Source organism: Rhipicephalus sanguineus, chromosome 4 (assembly GCF_013339695.2).
Source record: "Rhipicephalus sanguineus isolate Rsan-2018 chromosome 4, BIME_Rsan_1.4, whole genome shotgun sequence".
Lineage (NCBI taxonomy): Eukaryota > Metazoa > Arthropoda > Arachnida > Ixodida > Ixodidae > Rhipicephalus > Rhipicephalus sanguineus.
Window position 1 is genome coordinate 108,257,757 of NC_051179.1, and position 27,467 is coordinate 108,285,223.

Sequence of the window (27,467 nt, forward strand, 5' to 3'; positions counted from 1 at the left end):
TAACGTGGTAACAAAAACAAAATTCAAGCCACACGCAGTTAGGGGTTGAGGGGATGGAAAGGCTGGGCTACATTCATAAGTGTAGCCAAGGAGAATGGGGTGAGGCATAGAAAAGCTAGGGGTTCAAATCCCTCAAAATTTTTAGTTTGTGTATTTAACTCAAACCTCGATATAATGAACACGGATATAACGAATAATCGGTTATAACGAAGTAAGTGAAAAATAGCCTTGGTAATAAATACAGTGGTTCGAATATATGCTTATAATGAATTTTCGGGTATAATGAAGTCATGTTAGTGTCAAATGCGACTTTGTTATAATAAGCTTTAAGTGTATATGCATGCACACATGTAAACACGCAGACACATAGGGCAGAACATTTTACATGTTGTGTGCAAGTGTAAATAAGGCATCCACTAGTGCATAGCCATACTACAAGGTGTTTGCTGGCTGTTTGTCCTTCTAGGTGTTGTAGCTTGGTGCTGCAGTTTTCTTGAAGTTTGAAGTTTATTGGTATCTCAAAAGAAGCAAGCATACATTTTGAGCAATACATTAGGAAGTCCCAAAGTAGAACTGTTCAGGGACCTTCCATTTAACAATAAACACAAGATAACTGCGTAAACCGAAGCAGGATGCATTCAGGAAACGATTATACAGAACAGAATGTTACAGACATAAAATCACAAGATAAAACAGCAAAGTGAAGCACTATGCTTATCTTTTTTCGTCATGACATGGTAACGGAGGCATAAAGACAATAAAAATCTTTTAATTCATAAATTTTGCAGCTGTGTGAATAGCAAAATTTTGGGCGCGAAGTGAATGAGATTATTAAAGTTTGAGTGTGAATCGAATGTTGTTCGAATACGTCTAGAATATTTTTCTAATGCTTCGAAGTGAAATTACAGAAAAGAAGTTGCAGAGGATCCCAAGCATATTCTTATGAGACAGCATCATGAAAGCGTTTCCATTGGCTAGGTTGGTGAAGCGCTGGAGGGGTGGTGTTCCCTAGTTGTCTTATTCTTGATAATGAGGCAATGCAGAGACCGAATTGTATTTCTTTACACGATTTGGTGCAACCAAAGTGGTGTCAACAAGGCTTTACATGCGAAAGGAAAAGATGCTATTTCCTCAACCTCTCCTCCTCTTTCAACTTCTGTGGAGGCCGAACTGATGTGGTGGACAAGGGTGCGTTCCCTTCGAGTCCAGAGTACCTAATCTGCCCCATAGCCGTCCCTAAGAACATCTCAAATTTCGGACGTTGAAAGTCCTTAGCGTCCGATTTTTCGGACTTTCTGCCCAAATTTCAGTTCCAAAACAGCATTAATTAGAGCCCCCACCCCTGCCGCGTCTATCATCACGTAGGTTCAATCGAGCGCTTTCAAGAGTCGATCTGTACGGCCTTAGCAGAGTTTGAAAGTCAGCTTTTTTTTTTTTTTTATTTGAACATACTGCAGGCTCACTCAGCCCTTGCAGGAGTGTATACAGAATGCAACATGCAACAAAATAGCAATCAGGATTGCCGCAATGTCAGAGTGTGATGGGGCGAAGCATATCGAAAATCTGAAAGGGCCACTGTCACAGCGCAGTATGGTGATGTCTTTAAGGATACGCACCGCAAATGCACAGAGGCGTGATGGTGGCGGTGACAAATGCGCCAGTATGGCTTAATCGCTGACAACCCTTCTGATAAGCGTCCTCAGCTAACTGTTCAGTAGTGCATGTGGCCTAACCTATACACGCCCCGCCACTGTTCATGCTGCCTCTTAATGCGAGAACACTAAGTGCACTGCATGGACGCGTTGCCTTCACGAACATAAGCAGCTCGCCATCGCCATGCCCTTGTGCGGTCAGGAACGGAGTGGGCATCACGAACACTTTCATGACAAATGCATGCGTACGGTACAGCAAGTGCCCCAGCAGTGATGGCGTCAGCTTGGTGAGCTGGTTGGGAACAATCAGCTTCACGTGGCAGCAAATGCTGTGTATCGGTGGAGATTTGGCGATGCGTGTGCACGTAGTCGTTTACGTGTGCACATCGGGGAAAGCCAGATGAGTCATCTGATTTTCCGCCATAGTATTTGTGTTCCGCGTCGTCATTTCCAAACGCTCTGTGCGAGAAAGCCATAATCTATTCCGCGCTTTGCTGGTATCAGTAGCTCTCATCACGAGGTGCAAATTTGCAATTGGTGGTTGGCACGTAGTTAAGCGGGGTTTGCGGCAGGTGCCAACATATCTATGAGTGCCTGGGCGCACACTAAAATTCCTGATAAGGGTACTGGGAGGCATTAAAGCTATTTCGGGCGTGGCTGTGGCGATTTGATCACTTGAGCAGAATAAAAAAGTATGCAGTTTTTTCGGACTGCCCGATTTTTTGGACGATTTCGCAGAGAGTCCGAAAAATCTGACGTTGACTGTATTTACCTTCCGGAGGTTTAAGTAATTCGAATTTTCATATTCCCGTGCGTATTAAATTGAAAAGAAAGCACTATTAGAAAAACGTTGAAAGTTCGAATATTCGTACACTCCCAATAAATTTTGAGCAGTACAACATATATATCTATATATATATATATATATATATATATATATATATATATATATATATATATATATGCTGAAAATCGAAGTAAACAACATGAATGAAGACATCTATGCAACGTAGAAATTGGAACAAAAGCACTGTAAAGAACACTTCCACAAAGAAGAAGCAAAAGAAACAAAAAAGAATATCTGGTACCTCATTAGTAGAATAAGCAGTTTGCTGTTTTTTATGCTATATTGATTTTCTGTCTTTTGCAATTAACACAGTGATTTGAAAGGTTACGAGGTGGCAACTACTGTAGGGTAGAATTCAAATTTTGTACACAAAGAAAAAGTGCTCGCCATGTCTTCACCTCTTTGCTCACTTTGTCCCTCTTGTCTCATTTTTTTGTTTTCTTTAAAGGAAAGCTACGTGTCGGTAGCGTTGAACAAGGAACACACAGTGCTGTGGATCCAGCAGCTCAAGGGCATATTGGGCAACTGCTGTGGCTACCTCAAGGAAGTCCGGGTAAGTGCATCCTTTTGTGATGGCTGCACCTGACATCAAAATTGGATAGGGCACAGGTTCCATTAAGCATAGAGTTAAATATTGTAGCTGTTTGTGCCTACGGCTGGTAAAACTGTGCATAAATTTGAATGAGAAAAACCAGAAACAAAGTGCTTGATGTTCTGTTAATAATGACATTAATATTAAGAAACAGATAAAACATAAGAAAACAGACCAAATATTAGCATGTAAAAATAATTGGTTAGATGAGTAGAAATACACAGTGTGTCTACTAAATTTTGAGACTGGTGCCATAAAAAGTAATGCAGAATCGATTTGCCCTCATTGGCTGTAAATATTCAACATATGACCCTCCTTGTTGTATACAAGCAATTGCACGGCTGTACAATTTCTGGATTCCTTTTTGGAAAAAGAAAACCGTCCTCTGGGGCAAGATCAGGCGTAGGGATGGGCGAATATTCGAATGAAAATTTGACTATTCGAAATGAACGGATATACGTATATTTGATCGCATGTCACCCGCCTGAAAGGTGGTTTCACTGCAGCATAGGGCTGCTATGCCGTGAAACCAGCCATTCAAGGGAAATCTGCACTGCAGTGAAGCCGCACTTGCATGGTTAAATGTGAGTTTAAAAGTGTCTTATGCAGGCTTATATGTGCTAAGCATAGCAAATTTTACGATGTAACATATGTTAAAGCTTATAGCTTGCACCCTATTACTATTCGAGTCCTGCCACTATTCGAATTTGCTTCCACTTCGACCCAAAAAAAGTGTTTGCACACACACACCTAGTTGCAATTCTTAAAAATGTCGTGCAAGTTAGTCAGGCCATGACAAAATGCTCATTTTGCTTTATAATATGTGATATATAACCATTCAAACTATTCAATTCGAAATTATTCGACAAAATCACTATTCACTTCGAACTTTAAATTTACTATTCGCCCATGCCCAGTCGGGCGAATAGGGCGAATGGTTGAAACACGTCACCTGTTTGTTTGTTTGTTTTCTAAAAATGCCTGTACTTCACTTGCTCTTTGGCACGGTGCATTGTCGTGCAACAAGGCCCAGTCACGCAAATGAACCATAGCCGGCCGGACCCATTGCATTCTCTGCAGTAAACATGCTAAAATGTCTCTGTACATTGTAGCATTCACAGTTTGTCCTTCAGGAATGAATTCATTATGCACAGTACTTCACCAGTCAAAAAACACTACAAGCACTACAAGTCTTCACACGTGACTTCTTGATACGAAGTTTTTTGGGTCGAGGGGAATTCTTCCCCACTCATGCCGCTGATTGTTTCTTTGTAGCAGGATTGTACGCATGGAAGAGTGACTCATCACCAGGTATAATTTTTTTATACCATTCTGGGTCATTTTTGGCCAGTTGAACCCACTCCAGACTCTTCTGTTCGCTCTGTTGTCAGACTCTGAGGCACAAATTTGGAACAAATCGACCTTTTTTCTAGATCTTCTTCCACGATCTTCCTGACAGTATCCTTGCTGATGTTTAGATCTTGTGCTATCATCCTGAGGGACTGACAGCGGTTTTCAGACAGCTTTTCCCGCACTTTTTTAACATTTTCATCAGTTAAAACGGTGATTGGGCGGCCAGGTCTAAGGTCATCCGTGACTGCCTCCCGACCCTCATGAAACCGTCGATACCATGTAAAAATGTTCGCTCGAGAAAGAGCGTCGTTGTTGTAAGCAGTTTGAATCATGCCCGTGGTCTCCGTGGCTGTTTTGCCAAGTATTACGCAATACTTTATGACTACTGTCTTCTCAACTTCGCTATCCATGATGAACAAACTAAACATTGTTCACTGAAATCACTGTAACTCACAAAATTTGGACCACAACATTGTGAATTGTTCACACAATGCATAGCACACTCTCTACTAAAAGCTACAGACAATAGCCTCTTGGTGGCTCCATTGGCTATCTTGTAGTATTGCCAGTCTCTAAACTTAGCAGACACAATGTCTATAATTTGTGACTAGTAGGACCTAAACTTACATATTCCACATTAGAAAATGTGGGATGCTAATCAAAAATTACTGCAATTAGTAACTGGTTTTACCAAGTAAGCTACAGCAAGCGGCTATCCTTTCATACAGTTTCAATCCTGGAGGTACTGTTCATTGCTGCATCCGTCGATTCTGGGGGTCAATGTATGCAAAAGCAATTTACGACGTACAGTAGTCACGGATTCAAACGCGACATCAAAATTTGTAATATAACAACTTGTATGCGCAATTGCTCGAGATAACGACATCATGTCGTGAAGAATCTGGTCTCTAAAGATAATGTTAGCTCTGATCTATGCGTTTGAGTCAAAATTACGCCGATATGATCCGAACTGAAGACGGTAGAAATGAAAACATGTGCATTACTTAGCCCTAAATTGTCCTGTTTCAATCCACGAGTACCGTACATTACCAACCAGCAGTTGTTTGCCACAACAGAGTGCACATGTAAGGTAAAAAAAACGTTTGTGTATACTTTGCATCAAACATCAAACATGAATGCAATGTGCCACTGCAGCCGGAGTGCCCCCAGGACGCCAAGTCCCTGATGTTACACCTGCACGTGCTCGTCACCTTCACGAGCACGTCATCCTGGAAGGTGCTCAAGGACAAGACGTGTGAGTGAGCATTCCTGAAGAGGGCTGTTTCTTTTAGTTGGTGGGCACACGCTTTCATAAAGACCCTGTGAAGCACATTGACAGGGACAGCTGTTACAGGCTGACTACTCTGGTCATTTTGATGTCTGCTGTTGTCCATTGCTGCAGTCCTAAAATCTTTTGCAAAAAATTTATGAAGAAAGAAATATTCTCATTGTGCCACAAAAGATTGAACCTGTTAGGAACAGAATAGCAGTTGATTCTACCTATCGGGTGGAGGTGGATACGAGGCTGTCGCTACAGGTGGTGTCAGCCTACCTCTCGGCCACTTTGCCAATGCTACAGCAGCTGAGTACACTGATCATAAAGAGAACGATTGTGCCAACAGCTGGCCATCATTGGCTGATGCCTGTTCAGCATTATTTTGTTCACTAGATTGAGTGTATGTCTGCGCCTTCTTCGTGTTTTAGTGCATTGCTTTCTCTGCTGTAGATGTGGTCCTAAATTGACATTTTTGTACGTATGTATAATGCCAATGATTCAGCACATCACTTTGTCTTTCTTATCCTTCTTGTAGTACTTAACCTCTTCTCATATGTACTGGATACCACTGGCATCATGTTTTTTTGCAGGATTGTGTGAGGCATGTTAAAGGGGCAGCCATAATATAAGTTTGAGAAAAGTCTATCAAACCAAGCACTAAGAATCTCGGCTCCGGTGATAGCCCTAGTGGGGCTGCAGTATGTAAAAACAAAAATCAATTAATAAAGGGTTGTTTGAGCAGATGTTTAGCAGGCTTAGTCTGTATGGGCAACGGCAGGAAGACAGCAGTCTTTTCACTTTACAAGGAAGTAGTCGTCTCTGCAGCTCCGTTCATGCGTGCCCTTGGCACTAGCCATAGCCTATTTGTAGTGTGTGCAGAGGCAGTGCAATGAAACATTCGGATGGCCAGGTTTCTCACTCCGATGGCACTCAATTTCTCATGACTGAGGATCACAGGTTTGGACTTGTTCAACTCACACCAATGCACACGTATAGGCGTGCACGCCTATACGTGTGCGTGTAGCGAAAGTCATGTTTCACCCCCCCCATGCCCCCCACCTCATCTGTTCGAGTCTTAAAGAAAACGAGATTTGCAATGAGTGCAAAAATGAAAATGAAGCTATCTGCTTCTCACAATGGCCAGCCTTTGGTCCCCAGCTTTCCAGCCTAAAGGTGGGAAGTTAACTGTGCTTGGAATGCAACATCAGGGGTCTTCAGCCGCCATTATCGGCAAAAACCTGGGTGGAAATATCCCCGCGCTTTAAACAATGACTGGACAGGCCCAGCTGTGTAAAGGTATGAAGCAGACTTGCTGTGTGCCCCCCCCACTGTGCGCACACCATTGCCCATACGCGTATGCAGCGAGGTTCACTGCGGATAACTTTGAACACAGACTATGGGTGGCTCTGAGTGTTATTTCAGTTGGACCTGCGAGTTAGTTAATACGCTAATAGAGCATAATAGAGTGCTTATAGAGTGTAACAGAGAGAGAAAGTTAGTTATGCTAATAGCGCTGTTTACTTCTAGCCCGTGCGTTCCCAGGGGGCATATTCTGGACTGCTGGCATCCATATGTAGATAAAATTATGTACTTGAACCCCTTCATAAGAGGTGCTGGCATAACAGACCATTGGGTATAAAGGGCGCCAGTGTGCCCGCATCGAAATACGGACTGATCAGAAAATGAGACCATAGCACCCTGCTTATGAGAGACACCTCATATAAGGGACAAGAACTGTTCTCTGGTGCGTCTCTCTTATAAAGGGGTTCAACCGTATAAACAAAAATTGAAGGTGGCATGGCTGGTGAAGCGCACTCACATGACGGACTTGCCTTGGCATTGTGTGATGGCACTGCTACAATATAACGTAGAGCACTGTGAGATGCCAGAGAAGTCGAGACGGCACAGCACACTCAGGTTGGAGAAAAAAAGGTTTAAAAAAGTGGAGAAGCATTGACAGTAGGAATGTGAATACAGACAGCAAAAGCGAGACCATGCAAAAGTGGATAATGCATTGAAAGACAATAAGTCTGAGGAAGAACATCACCGTCTACAGCAGAAACACAAATACAGCTTCACTGGTAATGCGTCCCTATATGAATGCAGCGGCCTCACAAAATTCTTTTTTAGACCTGTTGATGCAAAATTGTGACAAATCATAGCATAAGCACACACATACAGTAGAAGAGAGGACAGATGAGCACCAGCTGCCTGAGTACCCCATCTGTGCACTTTTTGGCGATGGAGCTAACTTTCTTGGTCAAAACAACTTGCACATGCCAGGTGGTAATAAGTTACAGTGCCAACTTGTAATGCTGAAAGGAACCATTGCTGGTGGCCAGCACTCATTCGTCATCTATCTGTTCATCAGTGTTTGCTTTGGGATCTGTCACTATTGTACCAGTTAACAGGTTAGGTTGCTCCTGTGCCTCTCAGGGCACGATGTGCTAAAGAAGCTGCCGCTTGTTCTTGGTGTCACACAGATGAGCCCCTGCGGCCTGTGTTGAGCCAGTTGTGTGCCAGCGTGGGCTCCCACCTGATGGGCAAGGGCAGCCTGTATGGAGCCCTGCAGGCCCTGCTGCTCAGAGGCCTGGCCAGGGCCAAGCCCAGCCTCAAGAGGGCACCACTCGTGGCCACCATCAACCTGGCACTTAGGTAGGGACACCTCGGAGAAAGCGGAGTTGTGACCTTGGCTGTTCTAGGATTATGCACTGCCCTATGTATTACCACTATAACTAAGTGTAAAGCTGAAGCACAGAGTCTGAAGCTTTTGACTCGTGTGAGAAAGCACAGTTTATGGTTACTGTTCAGAGTAATAGTCTTGTGCAATCCCACTGGTTAATCCAAAAGAGGCAAATGTTCCGGGCAAGATGGAAGCTTGAAGAGATGAAAAATTTGTGAACACGGCTGGACCTGTCTTCTTCAAGGCTGCAACTTTGAAGAAGACAAGTCCACTTGTCGAAACGTCAGCTGCAGCGACACCCCGTGTTCACAAATTTTTCATAGCCCCAATGGTTAAGTGCTTGAACAGCCATATCACTTGAATCCTTAACTGCCACGTTTATGGGTATAGATGAATTGTCTCTTTTTTTTTTTACTTTGTGCTCTGAACAACATATTTTCAGAATTCAAACAGAGAAAAGCAAAAGAAACACACACACAAAGGATCACTTACTGAGCTTGCTAACCTGCTATATCAGCTATGTGGCTGGACCTTTCTGCTGCTGAATCTTTATGTTCTTATCACACACTGTTGATTTCGTTGTTCACGTGGTTTGATGCATTGCTAGTGACCTCTAAACTTTTCTTCTGTTGCTTACTTCTTTGCATTTTGTAGGCGAAACGCATGAACACCCATTTACTTAGATTTATGTGCACGTTAAAGAACCCCAGGTGATCAAAATTACCGTATTTTCTCACATATAACCCGCCCTCGCATATAACCCGCACCCCTAACTTTGAACTCCCCGAAAAAAGAAAAAAAATCCTCGCGTATAACCCGCATGCTCAGCTTAAAAAAAAAACTGTTTTGGGAAGTCACAACTGCAGTCACAATCTCGTTTACAAAAGAACTTTATTTCGAAGCGATCGCCGCAACGTTGACGGCGCCGATTCCCGTTCCTTCAATCATCGCTCGACTCGCCGCTGTCGCTGCTGCCATCCGAGGCTTCGTCGCCGCTCTCGAAGACGCAATCGTCTTCGGTGCCATCCAAGCAATTGCTGATGGCTCACTTTTTGAATCTCTTGCGTACCATGTCGGCCGGAATCGCCCCCACGCATCCACGATCCACTGGCACAGCAGCGCAATGTCTGGCCTCCGCACGCGAAACTCGCGTGAGATGTTCATCTCGCGGGCCAACCTCAGTGCTTCCATTTGCGCCATCTCCGTTGACACAGCGTGGCCGCGACTCCTCCGCTCCTCAATAAATTTGACAAGCTGCATCTCAAGAAGGGGGTACGCACCAGTCTTCGGGCTGCGAAATGCTCGCTTCTCCTTGTGTGCACTTTCGAGAGAGACCTTTTCTTTTTCGCCAGTCGCGAATGCAGGACTCGTTTACGTCATTGCCTCCTCGCAGCAGCTCTGTTGCCGATTTGTTCCGCAGCAGCTATAATCTCGAGTTTTTCTTTCGCGGTGAAAGATTGCCGCCGAGACCCACTCATGGTGCCTCACCAGACAAGGCTGACCAACGGTGCAAACTGGCCACACCTGACTCGGAGACAGACTTGCAGTAAAACTGAGAGCTGGGCGAGTTGGTACGAATTCATGTTGAAACTTTTTTAGCGCGCACAAAAGACGGAGGACACAGAAAGTTTTGTATCTTCTTTCTGTGTCCTCCGTCTTTTGTGCGCGCTAAAAAAGTTTCAACATGAACGGAGACAGACGCTGTCAAATCGCTGTTGTGACGCTGTTGACCAAATCAAACAAAGCACGCAAAAAGTGAATAAACATGCTACGGAGGGGATCTGTCTATGGTCTGTGTTGGCTTTTATAGGCTTTGTACCAGACGATGCCGATGGGGATGCGGACTGCACGGCAGGCCATGCATTGCCGCGAAGCCGATCTCTGCTTTTGGATTATTCGCAAATAATGCGCACCCCCACTTTTCAGGCGATTTTTTTCAATTTTTGGTGCGGGTTATATGCGAGAAAATACAGTAATCTAGAGTCTCCCCACTGCGGCGCACCTTATTATCGTGTCATAGTATTGGTACTTAAAACTGCCAGAGTTTAATTCACTTTTTGTAATTGATTTTACTTAGCAGAAAATCTGAAGTCATGGATAGTATTGCGGTCATATGCAGGGGGTTTCACATAACTAGAACAGAACATTTAAAAAAAAAGAGTGATTAACAGCAACTGAATGATACCAATGACATGTGTAGTTTGCAATCATGTGGTGCTCGTTAAGGTGTTTTCATATTTCATATTGCACTTAATTAGTTAACTAAGATCAATTATGCAGAATTTTTAATATTCATTTTAGGGCCAAGTAAATTTTGTTCTTTGCTGAGGGCATTCTGAAATGACCGATCCAATTTTTTTGGCAACGTACATGTTGCATGGTGACAGCTTTGTACAAGATGAGGGATCAACTACGTACAGAGCGATTTCATTGAAGATGACCACGCTCCGCTGTGTAATAAACAAAGTTAAACTGATAGGTTGATAAGTGGAAATCGCCCTTGAAACATGAAATAAAACCATGTGGCTGTGCTCATGCACTACTGTACTGCAGTGCCATCAGCTGTGCTTTGAGGGGAACAACCGGCGCAAGAATCGTCACCTCAGTGCTTATTGAGGATGACGGCACTTCGTTGCAGTGCATGGTCATGAAAAATGCTGGTGCGCTGAAAAGCTGATGCCTAGAGCCGTGGCCACTCATTTCGCCACAGTTTGCGTGCCGGTTGTTTCACTCAAAGCACGGTTGATAGTGCTGCAGTACAGTAGTGCATGAGCGCAGTCGCATGGTTTTACTTAATATTTCACGGCCTTCTTTAAATGCCATACAAAATTGCCAGGCAGCATGTGCGTCGCTGCAAAAAATTGGATCACTCATTTCGGAATGGAACGAAACGCACCTGGCCATAAAGTAAATATTCAATGTTTTGCATAATTGATCTTAGTTAATAAACTACAAAAGTGTAATATAAAAATACCGTAACGATTGCCACATGATGGCAAACCATGTGTCATTGATTGCATTCATATAAGGGGTAATGGTACAGTTGGCAAGGACGATGCGGCAAAACCTTTTCTTTAATAAGTAACTATACAAGCAAATACTCCCTGCAGTTATCCAAATACGGAAGAAGGTGGAAGCTCTAAGAAATGAAAAATTCTTGAACCCAGTGCGTCACTAGATTCACTGCAGTTAAAGCTCGCTCGTGTGTTTCTCGTTGCAGGCCGCTACTAATAGGGCAGTTCTCGGAAGACCTGATGAACTTGTTCCTGTTGCACATACTCTCTGTGCCTGCACTTGTACACCACTTGCTGAACATAGCACCAGAGGTAAGTAAGGGACAGGCATTTGCACTCATTAGATTGCTTGTACGCATTGTGATTTGAGCTGTGTCAAATATCTCTGACTCAGGCTTATTTAGTGCTTAGTGCTTTGAGTTTACTCTGTGACGAAAGGTTTCACAGGTTATTTTAGAATAGCGGAAGATACATGAGCGTATTCTGAGACGCTCTGGCTTTGTGAGCCTTTTGAAGAGAAAAAAAAAAGAATGGGTACTGCCCAACATCGCAGCAGGGGTCTTGATACGTCAGAAAAGGCACAGCACACTCACATACTCTTGACAGCTTTGTAAATTATGAACTACATACAGAGTGGTTTCATTAAAAATAACCATGCCCTGCTGTCTAATAAACAAAAATAAACTTATAGGTTGATAAGTGTAAGTCACATTTGGTATGCTACGCTTTAGGCTGAAAGAATTGATGCAGTTCAGCTAAAAAGGGAAAACTGAAGTGGACTAGAACACGAAGTAGACTAAGATATTTTTTTATTTTTTTGTCTGCCTTCCTGACATACTTTTCTGCTTTCAGGGCTCTATTTCTAGCTTCTTTCTTTTGTAAGTCTCTTTAACCCTCTCCCTCTTGTTGACGAGTAGTAGTCATGAGATTTTGTACTAAAATGACCGATGACAACTGTATTGGTCCCACATGCAACCAATGGCGACTATACCCGTCATAGTTGTGTTTCTTGACGCTAGTTGGTCACACTTGTCAATGTTGTGCCATACGTGTCCCGGCTTTCATTTTTTTGCCATGTTTCATTGTATTGCCATGTGATGAAGCCATCTTCAAGCTATCTTTTATGCAATTGATTAAATAAAGGAATCCCGTTGAATTAAAATAATGGTACCGTTATGCTCATCAAAAAAGCTCTACAAATTGAACGAAAGAAATTTCCACTAATTTTGGTAGAATTGTCTTCTTCATTTAACGATAGAAGAAGGGTTAGGCTCGAAGTACATGCTAATTATTGTAATAAACATTGCATCAGTGAATCGGTGCTTGTCCATTACAACCTGTCTTTTTTTTGTGCGTTAATTTTAGGAGCGTCAAAGTGTGTGACTGCCGTGAGGTCAGTCTTACGTAGAGTTACAGGGGCAATGTATAAACAGACATAGAAAGGTAAACGTAAGTGAAGGTAAGTGATGTGAAGTGAAGTAATTTAAACATTCTCTCCTGGATTAAAGTGTGGACAGGAAGTAACTCCTATTAGTCAATCCAATGTGGAAGTATGAACAGGAAGTGAACTTGGATGAAAAGTGGGCACTCGGAAATCATATGATAATGCATTATAACGGCAGTTAGCTATGACCTGTAAGTCACATGGCAGAATTGGGGGGGGGGTTGTCAACGGGACGGTGGAAGTTTGAAGTGACGTAACGAAACTTCTCAAAAAACAACACGACCTGCAAAGCTGTAAAGGCGCCAAAGTAATGTTAACGCAATTTCCCCGCATTGACTGCCGTATCACTGCTGAAGTTACGTTTATGTGGCCCGCATTGGGGCTGTGCAACTGATTCTTCCAAACTTAGGGTTCTTTTTCTAAATTATAAAGACAGGCTTGTTAGCTTTTCCAGGTAATTGCTGGGAATTAATCGTGTTGTATGTGTGTGAGAAAGTTGCGCACATAAGCCAACGTTGGCCGATCGATGTTGGGTGCCCGCTGCAGGCGGTGACGCTGCTGAATTCCCACGGCCTGTTCCGCCGGAGCTTGGACATCCTGGTGGTGGAGCAGAACATGCGGATCCTCTTCAACGCCCTGGAGGGGAACTACGCCCTCTGCCTGCTGGCAAATCTCGTGCACCTTGCCTACCTCAACATTGAGGCATGTCTTGCACTCGCATGCCTCGTAACTAAGTATCTCCCGTTCAGAATAGTTTGTTGGCTTGGTTAATACTTGGCGTGAGACGTAATTGCTAGGCCTGCGTGAATATTCAAGTGCTTCGGATATTTGAGCAAATTCTACAGTATGTGAATTTTCTTCCGACACAAACTTTGTGGGGTCTGAAATAAGCTGCTCATGGAACGAACGGGCACAGTTCATGTCGTCATACGACCAACACGTGTACATTTATTACCTGCTTTTGCAACGGCGAGCTTGCCAGCCGAATCTACACTCAAGCCTCGATATAACAAATACGGATATAATGAATTATCGGTTATAACAAAGTAAATGAAGAATAGTCTTGTCATAGATACAGTGTTACGAATATACGTTTATAACGAATTTTTGGATATAACGAACTTATTTTCGTGTCAGATGCGACTTTGTTATCACGAGGTTTAAGTGTAATACATAACTAGTAACACGCTTGCATAATGCCAATACAATGCAAAGAAGACATAACACATACAATGTGCGCATGTAGCGCCGCCAACATCCGACTCGCAACGAGGGCCCATGGGCCCGACCCACAGAATTGTACCCAAGGTCTCCTCTAAGAGCCGTCTGTCCACACACGCTGCCAAACCCCAAAGAGAGTCACTGCTTTTCCCTGTGCGCCGGTCTAACCTGCCAGGTGGCGCTGCCGGCGCCACTGTGATAACTGTACCCCGCGTGAGCACAGCGCCACGTCTCACTCGGTGGCTGTTAAACCTAACTGCAACTAATCTGCGAGACCCGCATGCGCCATGAGGCGCATACGACTTTACGAGGGGTGATAGCACCACCAAAACTTATAACTTTTTAAATTTCGAAGTGTTTGAAAGGAATGGATAGACGTATTCTACCACATGTATCCTCCCTGAAAAGGTGCTTTCAGTGCTGCATGAAACTGCCATTCTCTGAAGCCGCCTGTCTGGGAAAATTCGCTCTGCCACTAAGCTACACTTCAAGTTTATGTGCGCACATTACCAACGCCCCAATGAATCTTCTTTCTTAGGTTTAAAGGTCAGTTATACGGGTTTATATGTTCTCAGTGTGGCGAATTTTCAAACGGACTGTGTTTTACCGCCTATAAATTGCACCCTACTGCTATTCAGATTCTGCTACTGCTAAAATTGGCTTTAGTTATTTGATACTAATACAATTTGTTCAAACTTCTCTTTGAACCAAAGCTGTGATGTTTGCACAAGCCTGGTAATTGCCACGAAAAAGACTCACTTGAACTAAGAATGGGAAAGAAAGGAATGAGTGTTCTTGTCTTCTTAGTCATTTTCTTTTGTGTCAATGGTTTGTGTGCATCTGTTTAATGGCACTTGTGTCTGACTTCTCCCTTGACATTGTAATGGTTGCGAAGGCTCTCTATGATTGTGTTGTAAAACCTCAGGTCGAAATTAATCTGAAGTCTCTCCCCCCCACCATGGCGAGCCTCATAATCAGATTGTTGTTGTGGCGCATAAAACCTCGAATTCATACTTTTCATTGTATGCCGTTCTTAAACTGTTAGATGGAGGAATGGATGGCCTCAGTGATAGCAAAGATGGGGTCGGAGCATCTGTCAATTTATTTAGTGAACAAGGAATATTAGAGGATGATACTCTATGCACAGTGCTACATTACTAATAGTAGTTGTCCAAGTAGGCTTTTAATGTTGTAGCATACATTCAACCTACACAATGACATTGTAAGAAATCAAACATAATACTCATAATGAGGAACAGCTGGTTCATAACTACATACCTAATTATTATTAAAGCTGTCTGCTAACAGTGCGATGAAACAATGTGGAACTTAAGTGAACTGTGTTTTTTCTCTCTCCCTGCCTTTTAGAACCTGAATTCAAGGCTGCTCGACTTTGTGGTATGTTTCAACTCTTCTGTTTTGCATTCTTTTTTCTTTGTGTGTGTAGCTTGATATGGTGGCAGAGCCTAGATAAGTTGTTGTTTTTTTCATCGTCCCTTTGCGTTGTTGGCTAGGAACCTTTCAGAAGAAATGTTAGCCTTCTGTATAATGAATATCAATTACGGTAAATTTGTGCCTGAACATTGCTATAAATTTCTCAGCCTGCAGCTTCGCATTGCAGGCTGAGAATGTGTGCTTTGGTAATTTAGGACAGAACTCGTAGACCCATGAAAGTTGTAAGTAAACCCATTTGAACAAAAGTTACGCTATGTTAAACATACGGAAGTGAGTCAGTGCCAAGCTGGGACGTCGCTCACGATGTTCACGAACGTCCACTACGGTTGGCCTGGTAATTGAATCTTTGTTTCGTCACATAAACCCCAGAATGTCTCGTGTGCGCGCATTTTCTGTCGTGCACATTACGAATGCAGTGCCTCTCTCCTTTCCTGCTGTTAGCATGTGTCCACCAAGCTGCTGGAGAGTTGCCAAAAGTACGTGGTGAACAAGCGCTCCAACCTGACCCACTGGCACCCTATCCTGGGCTGGTTTGCCCAGAGCATCGACCATGGGTGAGTCTTGGTATCTGTGCTCACCCACTGCAACACTTCTTAAAATTTAAAAAGGCAACGCCCTTCTTGGTGACTCACCCTAACATTTCTCTCTTGTGTAGCACTGTGGGCCGTAAAAGTTTGCGGGATCTGCAGCGTGTGGCGGAGGGACAAAAACACTCCATTGCTGCGTCACCTACCGTGACGCGGCGTGGTGTTGAGGCTATCGGCCGTGGTCTCCGCGATTAGATCCGGCAATGGCGCATTGTCTAAACGCGCGGTTCCTAATCGCTGCGGCCGCGGCCGATAGCCTCAACACCCAGTGCGTCACGGTAGGTGACGCAGCAATGCAGTTTTCTGTCCCTCCGCCTCGTGCTGCAGATCCCGTAAAACTTTTGCGGCCGACAGTACATCTTGCTTCATTTATGGGTCTATATTGGAGACATTGGTAGCCTAAAAATGTGCACCAATCCCAAAGGTCTGGTACTCTTGCTCCTGGTAATATCTGGACCAGTGATGCGACGGTGGTGGTACTGCCATGCAGCGGTGGTGGCGGAGGTAGAGGGAGCATCTTCGTCCTCCCCTTGTGGCACCTAACGCTTTGGGAAGTTATCATTAAAACACTGTCACTAAAAACACTGCAGGCTAAATTGAGACACTGTTGCTAAGGCGCTGACTGATGTTTAAGAGTGTAAGATCTGCAAAAAATGTAGTGGCAAATGAGAACTCATCAATGAGTCTATTGTAAACATACTGCATAAACTGAGGCGAAACACACAGGAACGTAAAAACAAGAACAAACATTGAACTTTCATCTCAGCTTTTAATTGGAAAAAGACAAATTTAGTAATGTACACAAAGGAAGGGTCCGTACGGTGTATTACAATATATTACGGTATATTACCGTACAGTACAGCAAGAGTCCGTGTATACAGTCGAACCCGGGTATATCGAACTCGCTAAAAAACGTTTATTAGTTCGATATATGGCATAATTCGATATAGGCCCGCTATAGGATTTTGACACAAAGGCACATAACAATAAGAAAAGTACTTTATTAATATGGTGGCTTACTTGCGTGCCCTACTTTGGAACAAAATAGTCCCGGATTTTCTTCTGTGTCAACGACTTTGCTGCCTGCGACAGCACGCACGCCTCCACGTTGTCCAACGAGTCGGAGCATCTGAGGCCGCAACCTTCCACATTCACGCAATAGCGCCGGACCACCGCAAGTGCACTAATCACTTCGGAGGATGTAGGCAATGGGCCATCGTCAATTTCCTTATTGCTGTCGCTTTGGCTCGTGGTCGGCACGACGTCTGCAACGTAGTCCTCATCTTGTAGCTCACCCATGGTGGCGACATCATCGTCCGCACTGACGAACTCGTCGAATGTCGATCCGTCGATAGCTCCCGGGAACTCTGCCAGTTCCTTGTAAATTCCAGGTGCTCCTTGGAATTTTGTACGCGGCGGCGACGTTGGACTTCCTTTCACCGCGCTCGACCCGATTTATGATTTCGAGTTTCGCGGCGAACGGCAAATTCTGCCTCTTTGCACAAGCCATGACGGCAGCGCGCCAATAAAGTTCACGGAGCACCAACAGGCAACACCACCAGCACGGACCACGCTGAATGAGGACTCGAGGAAAACAAGCAGCAGCAGGCACACAAGCATAAAGAAAGAAAAAATGGCGCTCACTTCTACCGCCTCCGCGCCTCGGAGAAAGCACGACGGCCTCTGATTGGCTGTAAGCGCTGCGAGCGGGCCAGGATCATTTCTTGCAGGGGGGTGTTCGCCCGTGCACAACCGGGTCTAAACCACTTTTTCTAGGGTGGCGCCGGCAGTTTTCCCCGCCACCGCGAGGGAAAGCCAACTTGCTGGGGCACTTTTGAGGCACATGGAGTTTGATATATCGGTTGTCGTTGCTATTTTCGTTCGATGTAACAGTAACTTTTGCTATATATTCTCAATGTAAATTTACCGTGTTTAGAAATTGTTCGATATACGGGATAATTTGATATAAACGGGTTTGATGTAGTCGGGCTCGACTGTATTTCTGTCTTGTTGTTTCTGGTCCCACTTACCACACTTCTCATCAATGAAGTTTCACTGCACTGAACTGACGCGCATGATGCAAATTGCAACTAAAAGAGCCTCGCTGTTCTTTCACAGCCTGCACGAGTCCCTGACCTTTGTGAAGCAGCAGCTGCAACTGCTCTGGTGTGGCCCCCTGGTCAAGGTCCTGTTCAGCCCGCTGGCCGAGATGCTGGCGCAGAACGACAATTCCAATTCCTCCTCGAGCGAAGCACCGACGTCACAGAGTCCTCAGCCCGATGTGCCTGCCAGTGTCCTCAGCTCTCCTGCCAGTGCCAGTGCCTCCAGTGAGTTCATCACTGTGCTCAACTCACGCGGATATACGCCATGCATTTGTTTGTAGCAAAAGAAAGAGTTGGGCTAGTTGGTTCAGGTTTATTTTGGAACAGCGCAAAAAACGAAAGACGCAGAAGAATACTTAACAACACAAGCGCTGCTTGACAACTCAGTTGTCCATCAGTGCTCGTGTTGTTGAGTCTTCTTGTGTGCATTTCGTCTTTTGCGCAGTTCTAAAATGCACTTGTTATCTTCAACAGTGGATGTCGTAGGTTCTTCCAGCCTTTCACCTGCTTGTATGCCCGCTTGCTGTGGTAGCTCAATGACTAACTTGCTGCACTGTTGAGTGCAATAGGAATACGAATAGACTACTGTAATATTCTCATGACGGTCAGCGCAAACAAGACACGAAACACAAGAAAGTGCACGACGCAGGTGCTGTCTATCAACTGAAAGTTTAATGACAACACGTGGCATATTTGTACAGGAAAGGAGGCACTGGCAAAAAACCTTATCACCTCGACCTAGCATCTAATCACGTATTTTGGAGATACAAAAGCTCAGCTTCAGTGAGAGCTATTGATGGCGCTGACCGTCATGAGCATGTTACAACTAGCCCAATTCGTTACGTTACTGTAATATTTTATTCATATTTCAAATTTTCGCACATGCCTATTTGACAGTGCTGCTTCTTCTTGGCTGCTATTAGTTTGCCATGGCAAAGAGTAATGACAAGTGTTTGCAGGGGCGTAGCCAGGGGTGGCGGCTGGGAGGTTCAAACACCTCCCCCTCCCCCCGAGAATTTTTCAATTTTGCATGTGGTAGATATTTATTTATTTATTTATTTACAAATACTGTCAATCCCTTGAGGGATTATAACAGGAAGGGCAAAAACAGTGATAAAGAAGTGAGTAAACAAATTACAGACACACGTATATATACATATATGTATGAATCAGTAGTGTTCGTGCAAATATAACTACGAAAGTATGTACATTGTATGACATTCAAAATATGGTCACTATAGTCACAAATAACTTTTTTAGAATGTGAAACAAATCGCTTCAAGATAGAGTACGCAGATGTGTTTAGACAGTATTTCACGCATGCGTATAGTTATACAAGGTTTGAGAGTAACAAGCGTACATCGATAATAAGTTACACATCCAAATGATAAGATAACCACGAACACCAAAAGGACGCGGTGAAGAAGAAGAAAAAAAAAATCAGTGAAAAGCAAGATCATCTTCAATTTAGTACAGGAGAGTTAAGTCTGCAACGCTAGCAGGCTATTTTCCATCGAACAAGTGAATACATCCAAGGAGCAGCTGCTAGTGATGGCCTCGCTGATATCGTTTCACTCTCTTATCGCTAAAGGAAAGAATGAATTTTTAAAACAGTCGGTACGAAAAGGATATTCTTGGAGTGTTTGTGTGTGTTTATGTCGCGATGGCCGTGTTTCACTTCTGGAAATGTATCTGGAGACATCAATGTTAAACTGCTTATGCAGAAGCTGGTACAAAAGCTTAGAACGGGCTAGTACTGATCGGTTTTGTAATGTTAGAATCCCAGCATTCTTGAGTAGTTCGGAGGGGGAGTCTGTTGGCTTATAATTATTATATATATACGTCAGCGCTTTCCTTTGGACGCCTTGCACTTTCTTAATTAGTTCTTTTGTGTATGGGGACCAAATCACATTTGCATACTCAAGGACTGACCTAACAAAGGTTTTATAGGCCAGGATTTTTATATCAGGTGGAACTAATCGGAGGTGCCTCCAAAGAAAGAAAAGTCGCTTCAACGCAGTAGATGTTGTGTTGTTGATATGGGAGTTCCATCTCAAGTCATGTGTTATTGTTAGCCCAAGGTATTTGTGTTCTTGAACGTGCCCCAGCGGGATGCCGTTGACGATGTATGAAAAGCTCGACTTAATTTTCTTCCGAGTTATTGATAGGACAGCAGATTTTTAGTATTTATAGTCATCTGCCAAACGGTACACCAGTCTCACACTGCTTTTAAGTCATTATTTAATGCTATGTGGTCATCATGCGAGTTGATATTTCGATAAAGAATGCAGTCGTCGGCAAATGGTCAAATATTTCCAGTAATTTTTGATGGTAGGTCGTTTATAAAAATTAAGAATAATATCGGAGCCAGAACGCTTCCTTGGGGTACCCCTGATGTTACCTGAGCTGTACGGTAGGTATGGCCATGCACTTCCACAAACTGGGTGCGGTTCGTTAGGTAGTCGCGAATCCACTGAACTATAGGGCCAGGGCCAAGTGTAATTTCAAGTTTGTTAATGAGTTTCTTGTGCGATACCCGATCGAACGCCTTCGAAAAATCGAGCAGGATGAGGTCTGTTTGTTTCTGTTGATCGATGCTGAATGATAGATCGTGTGTCTGTTCTAGTAACTGAGTGACAGTGGAAAGCCCTCTACGAAAGCCATGCTGATATGGTGACAATATAGCCTTATCTTCTAGAAAAGTGGTTATATGTTTGAGTATGATGTGTTCAGGAAGTTTGCAAATGGTGCTCGTAAGCGAAATCGGCCTAAAATTGGATGGGTCGTTTTTGCTGCCAGATTTATGTACTGGGATAACTTTTGCAGCCTTCCAATCGTTCGGGAGAACAGAAGACGATAATGACTTATTAAATATTATACAGAGGTACTTGGCCGTCCATTCTGCATACCGTTTCAGAACCATGTTGGGTATTTTGTCCGGGCCCGATCCTTTTTTAGTGTCCAGCTTTAGGAGAAGGTTCAGCACTCCTTCCTCCGTAACGTTATACATATACATGCACACATACAAACGTACGCACGAACATGCATAATGTATGGCTTAACCCCCGCCGAAAAAATTTTTGGCTGTGCCCCTGAATGTTAGCAAAACCAAGTTGGGGAGGATCTAGTGTTGAACTTCATAGAACAGTGTTGCATTCAACACAAAAACACTTTTGCTATATCTAGTAGGGTGATTCCACGTAAGATCGAACAAACGATGGCTGGTCGACCTCTCAAATTTATTTCAAAATTTTATATAATATTGCCTGATGAGTGGAAAGAAGAGATCCGCAATTTGTTTTGCCGTCAAAAATTTTTTCAAACCACAGGAAATCAATAATGACGAAGAGGTGCAGTGGAGCGCTCATCCGCTCTGCTGTTTTGGCCAACTTTCGTTATGAATTGCACAAAATATATTAAAGTTAGGTAGCTGAAATTTATTTACCTAAATATATGCATGTTTTTGCTTCTGCTCAGGTATTTTTAGTTTTTATGTGTAGTGTAGATGTTTTTATAAAAAACCTCAAAAATGGCCCAATCGGCAAAATTTTCTTTACTTTGAAGGTCTTTATCTCAAAAATGCCTTGTAGCAGAGGTACAAAAATTCTGCATTACGTTCTTCGCATGCGTATCTACCAAACTGCCAAATCTTGTATTTATATAACTTTTCAGTAAAGAGATATGATCGGGCTAATTTCAAGAAAACACCGAACAATGAAAACTTCTGACGACAATTAAAAAAAAACCCCATTTTTTAAATTTCTTAGACTTTGTCCACTTATTCTCCTCCACATCAGCTTTCACAATCATTAAAAACATGTTGCATAATGTCGTTGCACTAATAGTTACGGCCCCTCCAATGAGACCCTTAGGCAAGGATGGGCAATTCCGACTTCTTGCCCAGCAAGTGTATAAAATGCAGGCAGGATTGAATTTCTTTTTATTAAAAGGTCAGCAGGTACCTAAAAAGGTGTCGCCGGCACTGAAGACGTTAATTTTGAAATTATTTGGTCACTGCAGCGGCCACGAGCGCGAAGCTACCGAGTAGGCGCGCGCGCACCCGAGATGCTCGTTGTAAGAGACGGCGCAGTGAGAGCTCGTTCTCGCGTTCTCAGACCGATTGAGTTCGAAACAGCAACGCCTCTCGGTTGACTTGAACGCACGTGCACTGGAGCTTCGCTATTCTATCCGCCCTCTGTTCGCATCTCAGCTAGGCGCTGATAACACGGCGGAGGTGTAAGCAAGATGAAAACTATAAGGGAGCTATGAGCGCTCGCTTCACGCACGCTGCTGCCACAGAAACTGCGCTGCGCCAGTTGCGATCAGTGGAAAGCATGAACGTGGCGCTCCAGTGGCAAAGCAAAATATGGATTGTCAAAGGAAAGAAAAGCAAAACTATCGGTAACCGGATGCGCTTGTCTATATTAGATGTCGGCAGCAGACGGCGTGAACTGGCCGCGCGTTCGGTGCGCTGTTCACACTTCATTCGGCGCGGATAGTTCTTGTGCTTTGCTCTTACTCTACTCCTCCTGTGCGTCTCATGACGAGAAAGTATAGCTCTGAATGAGTCTATTGTGGAGACTACCTTTCGAAGCACAAGAAGCTTAAAGGAGTACTGACACGAATTTTAAAAAATTTCGGATTGTTGCTCTAAATAAAAATACTGGTGTCGAGAAACGTAAAACGACTATTGTGGTGCCTGGGAATGCATCCTATATATTTTAATTAGCGCCACCTTAAAAAGACACTTTCGGTTTCGATATCGAGGGGGTGGCCTCTCAGTGTCGTTTCATAGCAGTGTGACGTCACGGAGATACAGACATTCGCGACGTACTAGCGGGAAATCCGTCATCTGCTCGTGGTGCAATAGACAACGATGAGTGAATTGTCGTCCAGTGACCCTGACAGTGATTTCTACGATTTAGGCTGCATGCAGGACGCAGAACTCGAGAACGCTGAGGAACTGTCTTGACTTGTCGGGATAATGTCCTTGCCGTGTGGCTGGCTTGCAAATGCTCAGCGACGAAAACTTCAAAGTCAAATTAAAATATTTTATACGTGTTCTCTGACTCCAGTGTGTGGACAGCGTGGACACTGCATACCAACGAAGCAAAAAATGTCCCTTTTGCGATGTCTCAAAATTGTGTCAGTACTCCTTTAATTATTGCAAAGAAGCCAAAATTTCGCACAGTTACCGATCTAGACATAAATGCTTTGAAGGAACGTTTAACGCCCGAAAGATCAGTGACTGTCAGTGAGACGAACTACTTGTGCTACGCGTGCTACCACTGCAATGAAAGATCTTCACGGAACGCACAGTTTAACGATGACATTCTTATGCCCCCGAAAAAAGAAATCGACGCAATTAACCAGATCACTGCGACGACCGGTGCACGTGCGTTCAAGTCACCCGAGAGGTGTTGCTGTTTCGAACTCAATCGGTCTGAGGACGCGAAAACGAGCTCTCACTGCGCCGTCTCTTACAACGAGCATCTCGGGTGCGCGCGCGCCTACTCGGTAGCTCCGCGCTCGTGGCCGCTGCAGTGACCAAATATTTTGAAAATTAACGTCTTCAGTGCCGGCGACGCCTTTTTAGGTACCTGCTGGCCTTTTAATAAAAAGAAATTCAATCCTGCCTGCATTTTATACACTTGCTGGGCAAGAAGTCGGAATTGCCCATCCTTGCCTAAGGGTCTCATTGGAGGGGCCGTAACTATTAGTGCAACGACATTATGCAACATGTTTTTAATGATTGTAAAAGCTGATGTGGAGGAGAATAAGTGGACAAAGTTTAAGAAATTTAAAAAATGGGGTTTTTTTTTCATTGTCGTCAGAAGTTTCCATTGTTCGGTGTTTTCTTGAAATTAGCCCGATGATATCTCTTTACTGAAAAGTTATATAAATGCAAGATTTGGCAGTTTGGTAGATAAGCATGCGAAGAACGTAATGCAGAATTTTTGTTGCTCTGCTACAAGGCTTTTTTGAGATAAAGACCTTCAAAGTAAAGAAAATTTTGCTGATTGCGCCATTTTTGAGGTTTTTTATAAAAACATCTACACCACACATAAAAACTAAAAATACCTGAGCAGAAGCAAAAACATGCATATATTTAGGTAAATAAATTTCAGCTACCTAACTTTAATATATTTTGTGCAATTCATAACGAAAGTTGGCCAAAACAGCAGAGCGGATGAGCGCTTCACTCCACCTCTTTGTCATTATTGATTTCCTGTGGTTCGAAAAAATTTTTGACGGCAAAACAAATTGCGGATCTCTTCTTTCCACTCATCAGGCAATAATATATAAAATTTTGAAATAAATTTGAGAGGTCGACCAGCCATCGTTTGTTCGATCTTGCGTGGAATCACCCAGTACAAACACGTATACTAATGTAATGCAGTCAACTGTCGATTTTTGAGACGCACGATTTTTTGGACATGCCTGAACATCCGCACGCTTTCGCGGCACCACCACAAGTCCCATAGAGTGAATGTATAAGAATGTCTGAATTTCCAGATGCTGGAACTCATTGGCATCTGATTTTTCAGACTTTCTACTGAAATTGCAGGTGGTGGCTTCAATTAATTGAAGCCACCACCTGGACTGCACAGGACTGCACGTTCAGGTTAGAAAATTGTGCGGCTGTAGCTTGCTATGGCTTAGGCTGCTGTACACCTTGCATCCTCAGGTGTTATTGTTGCAGTGTAATACTTTTTATAATTTTTATAGTATTCACTTCATTGTATTAGATCCACTTTTGTTATGCAGAGCTTTAGTCAATCTGCTAAGGTACCTTGAGGCTCCATAGTTATGGTTTAGGAGTTCTTAATTTTTTTAATGGTATTGCAAACTTTTATGCCAAACGGCTGCTCCGATGACCAGCACGAACATGCTTCACTTTGTGCACACCACTTGTCAGTTTGTTGTTTTGACTGTCTCACTGCAGGCCTGCTGAAGAAGGCCCTGGAGCGGGCATCGTCGGGACGGACTTGCAGTGTGCAGTACCGACGGCTGGGAAGCCCTGAGGTCACTGCGGTAGCCCTGACCTGCGCCCTCTTTGAGACTGCCCTTGCCAGTCTCACTCAACTGCGCCTGGACATACTGACCGGTGCGTTAGAGAGGAATTGGCGCATCTGCAAGTGTAAACACGTTTTGTGGCTTGTTGTTTAGCTTTCTTCGAAGATTGCTGGAAAACGCTGTTGCTGTAGCTGTAAGCTAAGCAAATGAATTAGCATAGGAGTGGTATGGGGTATGTGGATTTGTTTAAAAGGGGTCCTGCACTGCAAGTTATGCATGTTGTTTTTATTCTACTATTGCTTTCTATGGAGCTTGACGATGCTTCAGCAGCAGTGCATTCACCGTGATTTAAGTATTTGCTATTTTAACTTGCTTCAGCAGTCATTTTGTATATCGACAATAGCGTCGCACAGCGACTATTATCAGTTGCGCAAGTAACTTGGGAGGAGCGTGGCACATAGGTTTACGCTGTTCATGTTTGCTAATTAAGCATGAAGGCCCTACTGCACATGGTAATGCCTCACATGTAATTACACTCAAGCCTCGATATAAAGAACACGGATATAATGAATTATCAGTTATAACGAAGTAAATTAAGAATAGCTTTGGTAATAGACTCAGTTGTTCGAATATACGCTTATAACGAATTTTCGGGTATAGCGAAGTTATTTCGTGTCAAATGCGACTTTGTTATACAGAGGTTTAAGTGTATTACCTTTTTTAAAATGTGTTTTGCACGTTAAAAAGCTGCACAAAGTTGTCAGAAGTGTTGCATTGCGCTGGGCCCGGTTGTACCTGATTGCACTGGTGACGTCGTTTCGTCACTGAATGTTAGTTACAGGGCACAAAAATAACATTGAAGCAGTTAACGTCCCGCTTTCTACTAGTGCAGAGGCATCAGTAGCAACAATAAATTAACAGGTACTTAGTCTTGCTTTGTTTCTTGCCCTTTTATAATAGCAATGACACAGCACAAATGCTGAAGAAATGCTCAGAAGCCGTCATTACCAGTGCTGTGGTAAGGCAAATTGCCCATCGGAAAGCATAGCTATGGGTTGTCACGGAAAGGCCACAATAGATGACTGCTTCCACTACTTTTAAACAATAGTTGCATTTTGACTGGAAGCAGCATAATTTTTTTTTTTCTAGGTATGTCAAATGTGAAAACGCATTCCTATTTTCATTGCCTGCTCTTATTTTAACATTGTTGCTCTCTTATTAACATTTAAAAAACTTTTGTTCAAGTGCATCAATTTTTGTATTTTTTCATTGATCTCGGGAAGACACAAAGAATAGTTAAATGCAGAGCTCAGTGGCTAAAATATGAATGCATGGCCCTTTTAAAGAAAAGCTATAGGCATTTGTATTAATAAGTGACCCTCACAAAATACCGAAAATGCCACTTTTGCCGTGAGACGATGCTTTGCAAGTTGCTAAATGGCACAGTATGAAAGACAGGTGGTGGCGCTGCTTTAGTGTTCTCATGCCAGCTTGCTGTGACATTATAGATTTTTATGGCATCTACAGGGGCATGTGTGAGTGGCTAGTGTCTTGTGGGAAGTTTTTGGAATATTTATACAGCCAATGTGCTGAAAGTCAGAAAAATGGTTTGAAATGTGAAATGTTACACTGATGTACCAGCGTTGGAAGTTCTGTGGGGAAATTTTTAAAGGGAAACTTTGACCTTCATTTCCTTTTCTAAGAACGAATCCGTCCGTCAAATTCATAATAAAGTTCCCGATGAATAATTTATAAAGGTTTTTATTTGACGGCTCTCGGCGATAATTCGCAATGGCGGCAGTCATGGCGGAGCACGGACTCTCAGCACGAGCAGCGTTCTTTCAGAAAGGAGCCGAAGAGAACGACCCACTAGAAGGCGTTGGAGAGGATGACCCATTACAGAGTTCCATGGTTTCGTTACAAATTGATCATTCTGAACTCATTTAGTGTTTTGCTCTTTTGTTCCTTTAATCTTCATGCTTGTGTTTCTCAGACTTTACTTGTGCCATTAATTACAACATATCCCGTAGAAGGCGAATGGATTGGCTCGTTTCAGACGCAACCTAATGACACAACCATGCTAAGGAAGGTATAGGGTAAATTACTTGTATGTTTTAACGGTAGTGTAGTAATTATGGCATAAATGGAAAGGAACTAAGGTCAATGAAAAAGCAGCTTACCATTGATGGTGGCAGCGCCGACCACCTTTGAATTGGGCACCTGA

General features: G+C 43.4%; 1 protein-coding gene across 1 annotated transcript in view; it reads left to right on the forward strand.

Annotated features, from left to right (window-relative positions):
- LOC119390540 (ubiquitin-protein ligase E3B-like) overlaps positions 1–27,467 on the forward strand; it is an 85,184-nt gene that overhangs the window by 28,899 nt on the left and 28,818 nt on the right. The window contains 9 exon segments of the mRNA XM_037658149.2: positions 2,948–3,052; positions 5,600–5,699; positions 8,204–8,375; positions 11,624–11,729; positions 13,408–13,563; positions 15,451–15,480; positions 15,979–16,091; positions 18,243–18,451; positions 25,173–25,334. Coding sequence (XP_037514077.1) covers positions 2,948–3,052; positions 5,600–5,699; positions 8,204–8,375; positions 11,624–11,729; positions 13,408–13,563; positions 15,451–15,480; positions 15,979–16,091; positions 18,243–18,451; positions 25,173–25,334 — 1,153 coding nt within the window.